This window comes from Pseudozyma flocculosa (assembly GCF_000417875.1).
Source record: "Pseudozyma flocculosa PF-1 unplaced genomic scaffold scaffold00025, whole genome shotgun sequence".
NCBI lineage: Eukaryota > Fungi > Basidiomycota > Ustilaginomycetes > Ustilaginales > Ustilaginaceae > Pseudozyma > Pseudozyma flocculosa.
This window is the reverse complement of record NW_006920893.1, coordinates 146,038-157,785: the sequence shown is the minus strand read 5'-3', so window position 1 is coordinate 157,785 and position 11,748 is coordinate 146,038. Positions and strand designations below refer to the sequence as shown.

General features: G+C 66.6%; 3 protein-coding genes across 3 annotated transcripts; all 3 read left to right on the top strand.

The window, feature by feature from the left end:
* Positions 1–1,598: 1,598 nt before the first annotated feature.
* Positions 1,599–3,157, top strand: PFL1_06301 (uncharacterized protein; the record flags this gene model as incomplete). The annotated part of the gene is made up of 5 exons (XM_007883842.1): positions 1,599–1,718; positions 1,887–1,997; positions 2,094–2,207; positions 2,316–2,464; positions 2,623–3,157. 5 exons carry the CDS (start codon positions 1,599–1,601, stop codon positions 3,155–3,157), a joined length of 1,029 nt encoding a protein of 342 aa, XP_007882033.1.
* Positions 3,158–4,483: 1,326 nt separating this feature from the next.
* PFL1_06300 (uncharacterized protein) lies at positions 4,484–8,125 on the top strand (the record flags this gene model as incomplete). Its single annotated transcript, XM_007883841.1, has 1 exon — positions 4,484–8,125. The coding sequence occupies one exon, from the start codon at positions 4,484–4,486 to the stop codon at positions 8,123–8,125; it is 3,642 nt and encodes a 1,213-aa protein (XP_007882032.1).
* Positions 8,126–9,543: 1,418 nt separating this feature from the next.
* On the top strand, positions 9,544–10,593 carry PFL1_06299 (uncharacterized protein; the record flags this gene model as incomplete). Its single annotated transcript, XM_007883840.1, has 2 exons — positions 9,544–9,781; positions 9,902–10,593. 2 exons carry the CDS (start codon positions 9,544–9,546, stop codon positions 10,591–10,593), a joined length of 930 nt encoding a protein of 309 aa, XP_007882031.1.
* Positions 10,594–11,748: the final 1,155 nt, after the last annotated feature.

Sequence of the window (11,748 nt, the reverse complement as noted above, 5' to 3'; positions counted from 1 at the left end):
GCGGCGGCGGCGGCGGCGGCAGCAGTACGGGCGACTCGTCGTTTGCGCGCCTGCCGATGGTGTCGCCGCTGGCCTACCGCTCGCTCAACCACGCGCAGCATTCGCCCCTGTCGTATGGTCAGGCCAGCCCAGGCTTGGAAAACTACCAGGCCGAGGCCGGTCCGTCGCGCTATGCCGGCTGATGACGGCGCCGTGGCTCGACGCATCTGTTGGAAGCCGGCGCATTCGGCGGCTCGTGTTTGGGACCGGACCCATCGCTCCATCTGCCCATGCTCGCGCCTTTCCATTCCATCGCATACTCATCTGTTCGTGTATACCATCGACGTCAACCCCCTTCCTCTCTCTGTCTCGCTTCCTCTCAAAACCTTGATCGCGCTGCCTTCGTGGCCAGCCAGCCAGTCAGCCCAGACGACGACGACGCTTGGACCGTCCGTCGTCGTTGGCGGCGTATCCCCTCTCCCTTCCCCCGGGTTCCTCTTTCACGTCGTCTCCGGTCCCTGAGGTCGTTGTCTCGCCGCAGCTTGACCTGCGCCATGTCTTTCACCCACACGGGTCTAGGCTCACAAGCATAGGCACACGCACACACGCACACGCATCCTCTCGCGCCCGTCTCCCTATGAGCATTCCTGCGTGGGCTCCGTCTGATCGTCGCCGTTGTCGGCGTCACTTGGAGAAAGGCAGATCGGCGTCGGAAATATTCACCCTCATGCCTGGTTCCACGTACGGTGAATGCCTCCTGCTGCTGCCGACAAACGGTGGTGACGATGACACAGATACGCCGCGTTGATCGGCACGAGCAGGGATGGCGCAGGTGTCGAGGCGTCGTCGTCGTGACGCTGCCGGATCTTTACCGATTCTGCAACCGGCTGCCGCTGCTCGTCGATGTCGGCGCTGCGTTGCCCTCCTCCTATACGACACGGCGATAACCCTCGAGCAAGGCGTTCGGTAGCTAGCATGTCGTCCCGGTGCAGTCGCTGTCCAGCCCCGTGATGAGAAGAAGCATGTCGTCGAGGATCGCAGAGAGGGTGGTGGGCATGGCCAGCCAGCCAGTCGGCCGCTGGGCGGCGCGTCTTCTCGGCCGATTCCGGGTCGACGCCGTCGCTGGGGTCTGAAAGCTTGGCTCGCTCGCTTCCTGGGCACCAGGGCCAGGGCCGGTCGATTGCCGGCAGGCAAGGGCATCGGGAATTTTCGCGATCCAAAAAGCAGCAAGCGGAGAGGTCGGCGGAACTCGCGTCAGGTTGGGCGGACCGGTCGGCCAGGCCTGCCCAGGCTGGGCGGCGTCGGGCGACGGGGCGAGGCAAGGGAGAGAAGCTGAAGAAGCTCCAGGCGAGGCAGCCAGCCGGCCAGCCAAGCCAGAGAGGCGCTCGCTGACGGCAGACTTGTTGGCCGCCTTCCAGCTCGTGCTCGCCGCTCGCCGCCCCCAACCAGAGAGGGCCAAGCAAGCAAGGCCAGTTCTCGGGCCGTCGTCACCGCCGCCGCGGCCTGCTGCCGCCAACCCGCCCGGTCGCTCCCTTCTTCCCCTTTCACCATCATCCCATCACACCCGTCTCGCTGCCACCCTTTTTTCCGCTCTCGTCACGTCCCTCACGTCGCCCGTCATGTTCGCTCGTCAGGCTCTCCGTTCCACCCAGGCTGCGGCCCCCCGCTTCTTCTCCACCTCGGCCGCCAACAACCGCGCCGTCGCCGTCCTCGGCGCCTCGGGCGGAATCGGACAGCCCGTGAGTAGCCTCCGGCGCCTGCGGCAGCGCAGACAGCAACGGCATCGCGCCATCATCATCACCACCATTGCCAATGCCATCGCCACGACCACCCCGCCGTAGCCCACGTGCTGACACCTCCCCTCCCCTTGCCCTGCCCGCAATGTCCGCACCGCGATGATCCCGCAGCTCTCGCTCCTCCTCAAGCAGAACCCGCTCGTCAGCGACCTCCGTCTCTACGATGTTCGCCTCGCCCCCGGTGTCGCCGCCGACATCTCGCACGTCAACACCCCCTCGACCGTGCGTATCTGGCGGCGCCGAAAGCGCGACCCGACTTTGGACCCCGCAGCTGACCCGTTCGAAAACATCTCGACTCCCGCCTCTTTCGCCCCACAGACCACCGGCTTCCAGGCCGACGAGCTTGACAAGGCCCTCAAGGACGTCGAGGTCATCGTCATCCCCGCCGGTGTCCCCCGCAAGCCCGGCATGACCCGTGACGACCTCTTCAACGTGAGTCGGCGCCTGCCCTCGAAGGCATAACCCCGAGGGGCCTTCGTCGACGACCCTGCTGACGTCCTGCCGCCTGGCTCCCTTTCCCGGCCTCCGCACTGGCCACAGACCAACGCCTCGATCGTCCGTGACCTTGCCAAGAAGGCCGCCGAGGTCGCCCCCAAGGCCCACCTCCTCATCATCTCCAACCCCGTCAACTCGACCGTCCCCATCGTCGCCGAGGTCTTCAAGAAGGCCGGCGTCTACGACCCCAAGAAGTGAGTCTTCAGAGCGGCGGAGTCATGCTGCACGGGCCGCACAGATCAACACGGCATCGGCTGACAATCGCGTCGAAACGCCACGCCGCGACCTGCCGCTGACGTCGCTGCCCCTTTCTCCCGCCGCCGCCGCTACCGCCGCCGCCGCCGTTGCTCAGGCTGTACGGTGTCACCACCCTCGACGTCACCCGCGCCTCGACCTTCCTGTCCGGCATCTCGGGCAAGAAGCCCGCCGACACTGTCGTCCCCGTCGTCGGTGGCCACTCGGGTGTCACGATCGTCCCCCTCCTCTCGCAGGCCAACGGCGGCGACGCCGTGGCCAAGGGCGAGCAGTACGAGAAGCTCGTCCACCGCATCCAGTTTGGCGGTGACGAGGTCGTCAAGGCCAAGGACGGTGCCGGATCGGCCACGCTCTCGATGGCCTACGCCGCCGCCGTCTTCTCCGACTCGCTCCTCAAGGCCCTCAACGGCGAGAAGGGCGTCAAGGAGTGCGCCTACGTCGAGTCGCCCCTCTACAAGGACCAGGGTGCCACCTTCTTTGCCAGCCCCGTCACCCTCGGCCCCAACGGCGTCGAGGAGATTCACCCCGTCGGCAAGGTGAGCGCCGAGGAGGAGAAGCTCCTCGAGGCCGCCATCCCCGAGCTCGCCAAGAACATCAAGAAGGGCGCCGAGTGGTACGCCTCGAACCCCTAAATCTCCCAATCAAAAGAGCGCCCGCCCCTGCTCTCTCGTCGATGCCCGGCCTCTTGCTCCTCCATCCATCCCCACCCTCCTGCCCCGCCCTGCAGCCGGGAGGGAAAGACTGGCGGCCGTGACGTGATGCCTCGGCCATAAAACCTTTGCCGATGTTGTATATCGATAACCATCGCACCGAACGAGACACTGTCATCGTCGCTGCCTCCCGACCATCGACCGCCAGCCCGAGAACAGTCCGTGCTTTGCGCCCGTGAGACGGCGTGGCTCGCAAAGACCCAGCAACTAGTTTGGCCCGGCGGCGATGGCTGACGAATCGTCTGCGCAGCTTGAGAGCCACCGCGTCACAGCCGCCGAGGTCGGCGAGTACGTCGAAGATGCGCTGGCAAGGGCCCCCTCTGGGAGCGAAGGTATGTGGACGAGCACGGATGGCTGGCGACGCCGGCCGAGTCGGGGAGGAGGGTGGCCGTGGGATGGTAGGTAGGCTGTGCGGGTTGAGCGGGGCAAGGCTTGAGGCCAGGCTAGGCCGGGTGCTCTGTGCGCCGAGGTACGGTGGCCTTCGTCGCCGAATGCAGCCTGGCCAGCAGGCGGCCTGCTAGACCGAGCCAGCCGGTGAGCGGCGCGCCCGCCAAAACGCCGAGGGGCGGCGGCCCAGCCGATCGAGCTGCCTTGGTGGTGGCCTCGCCTGCCCCGCCCCGTCCCGCCCCACGTCGAGTTTGTCGATTTTCGATCCGGCCTGCCTGCCTGCCTGCCGTCGCCAGCCCAGCAGGGTTTCTGCGCGGCACCGAGCGAGGCTGCGAGGCGGGCCCGCGCTATAAAGACCTCGGCGCTCCGGCTCGGATCCGTTACCGCCCCCCGTTTCCCTCCCTCCTCCATCCACCCTCGCTCGTCTGCCAGCCAGCGTCCCAATCCGACCTGCCCCGCCCAGAACCGCCTCTGACCGCTTTTTCTTCTGCCTTCCGCGACATCGACACCAGTCTCGACGACGACAGAGAAGGACGACGACGCTCGACGTCGACAGCAGACAAAAGGGCGGTTGGCTAGCCGCAACAGCGCTTACCATCGACGCCGCGGTCGAGCCTCCACGTCCCCGGTCGAGACCCTCGCGTCGGGCTCCCCCCGCCATCCGAAAAACGCGACGGGCATATTGTCGGCTCCGACGCCATCCGCACCACCACCACCACCACCACCGACCCGCCGACCTCGGTCCCGCAGCTCGGTCCCCCCCGCCTGCTACCTTCACTTTTCCCTCAGCCGGCCCCATCCGATTGCGACGCGGATCCGCCATTGCCCGGGCCCCCTTTCCTTATCGGCGAACGATCCAGCATGGCCGACGCCGATATCAACTTTGCCAATCTCGGCGAGGCGGCCGCGCAGCCGGCCCCGACCCAGAACGACGAGCACCAGCAGCAGCACCACCTCCAGCATGGTGCATCGTCGACGACGGATGCCGCTGGTGATCAGCCACCGCAGCAGCAGCAGCAGCTCGATCACCACCAGCAATACGACCAGCAGCATGTCGACGATGCTGCCATTCTCGCTTCGTTCACTCAGCACGACGATGTCCACATTGACCAGGCCGACCATCACAAGTCTGCAGAGCCCCAGTCTGAGCAGGCTGAGCAGCAGCAGCAGCAGCAGCATCACCACATCGACGTTCCCGTGCAGCAGGAGCAGCCGCCTCAAGAAGATCACCATCTCCACCAGCAGCAGCAGGAGCAGCAGCAGCCGCAATCCCACGATGAGCAGCAGCAGCAGCAGCAGCAGCAGCAGCAGCAGGACGCGCTGGCTGACCATGCCATGACTGATGTTGCGCAGTCCCACCCGGACCACGCCGCTGGAGCAGAACAAGAGCAACAGCACGAGCACCAGCAGCATCACCAGCAGGACGCGTCGGTTCAGGAGCATGCCGCCAACGGCCACATCCCCGTCTCTGCTCCCCAGGTAGACGCTGCAGCGGCCCCCGCGACCGCCGAGGACGAAGCGACCAACGGATCGGCCACCGGCCACACCTACCAAGAGATGGACGCGGCACAGAGCCTCGCGAGCAACGCGCTGGAAGCGCAGCGCTACAAGGAAGCCGAGGGCCTTCCCGTCTCGGCCGCCGACGGGTCAAACTTGGATCCCGCCTTCGCTCCCCAGCAGCAGCAGCCCGCACCCGCCGCGGACGTCGACGCCACCATGTCCGACGCGAACCAGCAGGCCAAAGTCGAGCCAGGCACCGCGGCGGGCCAGGCAGAGCCGGAGACGTCGGTCGACGGCGGGTCTCAGCCGCCTGCCAGCCAGACCGAGGGCGGCGCGCAGCCCAACCCTTCGGCGCCTTCGACGCCCACCAAGCAGGTGCTCGTGGCGTCGCGCAAGCAGAACAGCGCGTGCGACGCCTGCCGCAGCCGAAAGGTGCGCTGCAACCGCGACCCGGGCGAGGAAAAGTGCCGCCACTGCAAGGCCAAGGGCATCGACTGCACGACGCTCTACGTGCAGTGGGCGACGTCGTCGGCCAAGCGGCCGTCGAAGCGCGCGCGCACCTCGATCGCCACGTCGGAGCCCGACGTCGATGTGCCCAAGCCCGAATCGGTCGTCGAGGCGCTGGAAAGGGTGCAGAACCGCCTCGTGACCTACCTCTTCCGCCGAGACACCGACTACCCGGTCGAGGAGGTCAAGACGATCCAGCACGGCAACCTGCCTTACACGTCGCCCAGCTCGCGTGACGGGGCCGCCGCCCGGCTGCTGCACCAGACCGTCAGCTCCTCGGTCAAGCCCGCGGCCTCGACGGGCGCCGAGCTTCGCCTGCTGACGGACTCGACGCGCGACGAGTTCATCGCCGACCTGATCGAGACCTACTTTTCGGTCGTCCACGTCCGCATGCCGCTCTTCGATGCCGACGTCTTCAAGAAGCGCTTCTACGACAAGGACGAGGAGCTGGGCGGCGCGCCTCCGGACGTGCTGGTGGCCGTCGTGCTGGCGCTCGGCGCCAAGTTCAGCCAGCACCCGCTGATCCAGGCGGACCGCGAGGAGAGCGTCCGGGAGCTCGAGCGCGCCTTTACCTCGGCCCACGGCGCCCTGTCGCGCGGCGAGACGGATCGGGCCCACCAGGTCACCGGGGCCAAGGGCGGCGTCGACCTGCCCATCCTCACGGTGCCCGACGAGCTGCGTCGCGTCGGCCGCAACCGCCTGGCTGAGGACCTCCTCATCCGCGCCATCGAGGTGATGGACCGCGTCAAGGCGCACCGGCAGCCGACGGTGGAGAATGTGCAGGCGTGCATCCTGGCCGAGGCGCTCCTCTACCAGCCCTCGACCTGGTGCAACGACGACCTCTCACTGGCCGGCAAGCCGATGCCCTCGAGCCACCGCTCTGCGACGCTGCAGTCGACCGGCTTCTGGTGCTCGTGTGCGGCCCGTCACCTGCTCGAGCTCGGCATCAACCAGAAGGACACGATGCTCGAGATCAAGGACCCCGCCGTCCGCGCCGAGCTCGAGCAGGCCTGGTGGACGGTGTGCAGCGCCGACGCCGCGGCCGCCGCCTCGGCGCGGCGCAAGCCCATCATCGACGAGGACGACTACGACTGGGAGCCCACCAGCCCCAACGACGACAACGATGCTGCGCCTCCGCCGGGCGACGCCGACGGTCGCGATGCGGGGCCGGCGACGGGTCCGGCCAGCCGTGCGTCGCGCGACTCGGCCGCGATCAATCGCAAATTTGCCGACCTCCTTCGCAAGCCCAGGCACGCCGCTGAGGGTGTCCGCATCGAGCTGCTCGAGGAGATTGCGACGCTCCTCGACCGGTGGGCGGCCGACCACCTCGAGAAGTCCGGCGTGCCGCTGCCCGACTGGCCCGCCGAGTGGGACTACCTCACCGCGATGACGGCGTGCACGGCCGACGTCACCCACCACGCCATGTGGATCGCGCTGTGGCAGTGCATCGACGAGCTGGGCATCTACGGCACCGACCGGAGCGCCGTCACGTCGAGGGCGGCGCAGGAGCACCTCCGTCGGCTGGGCGACGACGCTGGCACGCCGGCCGACGCTCCAACGGCCGAGGCCGTCTCGGGTCTCGTCGCCCGGGCGCAGGAGAAGGCGCTGGCGTCGGCGCTGCGGGTCAACATGCTCATGTCGGAGCTGCACGACCGCTCCTTCCTGCGCCTCGACCCGGGCATGCTGACGCAGGCCTTTGACGCCACGGCGCGCTTCCTAGTGCGCTTCCAGCGGCCCGAGATCGACACGCTGCTGCAATGCTTCCGCAACCTGGCCATGTCGTACGAGGACGCGTTCGAGAAGAGCGAGCGCATCGAAAACATCTTCCGCGTCTACGCCGAGCGCGCGCGGGTCGACACGACGTTTGAGCCGGGCAGCTCGCTCGCCATCGCCCTACGCCGCGATGTGGAGCGCGAGATGGCGACGACGGGCATGGACGGGCTGAGCATCGCCGCCGCTGCGATTGAGAACGCCGCCGTGGCACAGCGCCAGGGCCAGCGGGTCGACGAGAGCGATCTCAAGGACTTTTCGGCGTTGGTCGCTCTGGCGCACCAGCAGAGCCAGCAGCAGCAGCAGCAGCAGCAGCAGCAACAACAAGAGCAAGAGCAACAGCACCAGCACCAGCACGACGCGCATCACCAGCACCACGAGCACGCGCAGGAGGCGGCCCAGCAGCAACAGCCGCAACCTCAGGAGAGCTATGTGATGGACGAGCACGATCTCGACGTGACATCGCCGCATGCCCAGCACTCGCAGCATCAGATGGAGGCGGGCGAGCAACCACAGCAGCCCCAGCACCAGGACCACCAGCACGAGCAGGAGCAGCAAGAGCAGCACGCGCCGATGCAGGTTGAGAACGACGACGCCCACCCCTCGCTGCAGCTGGCCTCGGAGCCGACGCAGACGCAGGGCCAGGTCGACGCACACCTCGCCCAGCAGCAGCAGGACCACAGCCAGCAGCCGTCCGCAGACGAAAGCAGCTGGACCCAGCAGTAGCAGCCCAGTAGCAGCATCCAGGCTCCCCGCCTGCCAGCCCTCTTGTCGTTTCGCCCCGAGTCGCGCCTTGCGAGGATGACCCATCCTTGCTATGGTCAACGAATGCCTCTGGCCCCCTTCCTCGCTGGTCTCCTTGTACATACTGTATACGGTATCGTCCCATTCCTTACACGCCCATGCCCTGCAAGCCCATGGATTGCTTCGGTAACTGCGAAAGCTGCCTGGTCAGGCCACGCCAGCGACGCCTGTGGGAGCATCCATGCCCAGAGCCGCAGCGGCACCAGGTTCCTCGCCCAGTGCGCAGCAGGAATGGACAAATCGGGTCGTGTCGCCGTGGTTCGCCCGATCCGAAAGAATTCCGAGCTCCGAGGTGCGGAACCGAGAAGCAGACGCCGGGGCAAACTTCGGCCGAGGTCGAGTGGCTGGGTCAGTCCTGCGCGCCCGCCTTTGGAAATTCGAAAATCGAGGTTGGGGCCTGCTGACCTGCTGGGTCGGCTGAGCCTGGGGGCGTTGGGGGCCGGCTGGCTCTGGCTGGCCGAGGTGGTCGAGGTGGTCGAGTGCCCTCTGCCCGCCGCCATTCCCTTCCTCCTCGTCCACCAACCACCAACCCATTCTCTCCCTATCCCCCTTCCTCAAGACACCCCGCCCAACTTTTCAAAATGGTACGCATCACATAGCGCAGCCGATGCTCGCGACGACGCCACGCCAGCATCGGCATCGACCTACGACCGACACTGTGCGACAACCGACCAACGACGAGCCTCCGACAGCAGCAGCACCTCGAGCGACCTCCCGACCCGCTGCTGATGCCGCCCGTAGCACGACAGCGCGACGGACCGCCTCGAGGCGTGGTCGACGGATGACCGCCGGCCCCGACTGCACCGAAGCGGACTTGCCCAACGCGACGGGGGATCGATGAGCAGAGGTCGACGCCGCCGCCGAGCCAAGCCGGGCGGGACCCGCTGCCCCTGTGGCTCCGGGTGCCTGCTTGGCTTGGTGCGATGGAGGCGTCCTTCCACCCTCATCGCTCTCGACCTCCTTGACGACGGCGCCCTTTGAGCGTCTGGCGGCGTGACGTCGGCCACACCACAATCAAGATTGGCCTACCAGAGCCGGCTGTCCCTCTCGTCGCCCCTGTGCGCAGAACTCGCCGTGCGATGACGGTGCCATGTATCTTGGGGATGCGCGGGAACGTCCGGGGTAGCAATTCGGCTTGAGGGCACGCCAGGCTAGTCAGCTCGCTGCACCATGGCGCGTGGCGAGGTCAACTTGCCCTGGCCACCCTCTCTGCCGCCGTCTGCCCACCCTGCGACGTTTCCGTTAGCTGTTAGAGCTCCGAGTTTCGGCTTGTTCTGCTTGCGTCTTGTCTTGCCCTCTGCGGCACCACAATTCGAGCAACAGAGCACTGACTCGTCTCAATGACCCCGTTGTCCTCTCTTGCCCTTTCCCCCATACTCGTCTGTACTCGTTGTTCCGTCCCCGCCTTTCGTCCTCGTGCCCCGTCGTTGTACGATCCCCCCTTTTCCCCACAGCCCAAGGCCGCCAAGTCCGCTCCCGGCAAGAAGCCCGCCTCCGCCCCTTACTCGAAGAGCAAGGCTGGCAGCAAGGCCGCCAAGAACCCCCTCTTCGAGTCGCGCCCCAAGCACTTTGGCATTGGTGAGTTTGCGACGCCTCGCGCCCGGTCCAGCTTACCCTGTCATCGAGAGCCGTCGCTGACCGTACCGCCTCTCCCGTCACTTCTTTCCTCGCCGTCCCACGCGCTATTCTGCACCGCAGGCCAGGATGTCCAGCCCAAGCGTGACCTGACCCGCTTTGTCAAGTGGCCCGAATACGTCCGCCTGCAGCGCCAGAGGGTCATCCTCAACCAGCGCCTGAAGGTTCCCCCGGCGATTGCCCAGTTCTCCAACACGCTGGACAAGAACACGGCCACCAACCTCTTCAAGCTGTTCAACAAGTACCGCCCCGAGTCGAAGCAGGAGAAGAAGGCGCGCCTCGACGCCGTCGCCAAGGACGTCGCCGACGGCAAGAAGGCCGACCCCAAGGCCGACGGCAAGAAGCCCCTGTTTGTCAAGTACGGCCTCAACCACGTCGTCGCCCTCGTCGAGGCCAAGAAGGCCGCCCTCGTCGTCATCGCCGCCGACGTTGACCCGATTGAGCTCGTCGTCTTCCTGCCCGCCCTCTGCCGCAAGATGGGCGTGCCGTACGTCATTGTGCGCTCCAAGTCGTCGCTCGGCACCCTCGTCCACAAGAAGACGGCCGCCGTCGCGTGCATCGAGGAGGTCCGCTCCGAGGACCAGCGCGAGCTCGCCAACCTCGTCTCGGCCGCCAAGGCCAACTACCTCGAGAACAACGACGCCCGCCGCACCTGGGGCGGAGGCATCCGCGGCAACAAGTCGACGGCCAAGCTCGCCAAGCGCGCCAAGGCCTCGGGCCAGTCGGTCAAGGTCGAGGCCCTCAAGCAGATCTAAGCGTTGCGCTCAGATCTAAGCTGCCGTCGCCGTCGCCGGGTCCCTAGCTCCCCTCCCGCGCCGTCGCCGTCCTGCTGTCCTCGCTCGTGTCACTGGCTGTCTGCCCCCCTCTCCCTCACCCTCCCCCACCTTTTTGTCACCCCTATGACACCAAAAAAGTATTGCTGAGCTCTCTCGCTCCCCCTTCTCTGGGCAATCTCCATGCAAGAGGGGGGATGGGGGCAGGGCCGTCTGGCAATGCGCCGAGGGTGACGGCGGGGGACGGCGGCGTCGCCTCTTCTCTTTCCGTCCGCGAGTCGCATCCCTCCTGCGTCGTCGTCGATCGCACCTTCCCCATCCCCCTTCGCGACTATGCATCTTCTTCCTCTTTTCGTCCTACCCGATCTCCGGAGGGGGACCGGACAGCCGTGTGACTTGATCTCGTCGGGATGGCCGTGGTGGCGACTCTTCTTTCTCCTCTTGCTGTAACATACCCCTCTTGTGCCTCATCGCACGCACGCACCGCACCCATCGACTTGCCCCCGCGTCCGAGAGAGCCGCCCTCCCTTGGCCCCGTCGTGTTGTCAGGGCTGGGCTTGCTGACGTGCCGCGCGGTCGGTGGGTCACGGTCGCCGGCAGCCCGTTAGCAGTTTGGCAGGCTGGCCGGCAGGCTGGCTGGCTAACTAACTGGCTGACTGACTGGCGCGCAGGCAACGGAGCCCAACCTGGCAACACCGTGGATACCTCGTCGCCGTCCTGTCCGTGCGTCCGTGCGTCCGTGCGTCCGTCCGTCCGTCTGCGCCTTGGCTCGCCTCGACCCCCCGCCCCCCCAAAAAACACCCCGGAAAAGGGGGATGAAAAATCGTTTCCGACACCCGTCGGGGTGCGAACCACGCCGGGCGCAAACCACGCAAAAAAAGGGTGGCGACCCGCTTTCGCAGGTGCAACTTCTATCGTTGCGACAACCACAGGATTCGAACCTGTGCAGGCAGAGCCTATACGTTTCCTCCCCCAGAGGGGGTCGAACCACGCGGGCGTTTTGGTTCGAGACGTACTCCTTGACCACTCGGACAGATTGCCTCTTGATGTCACGTGGTCGAAATGCTGCGCATAGAACGCGTTGCGCCGCCGGGGGGGGGGGGACGCGGCGAGGCGAGTGGAGGGGAGGGGTTCGTC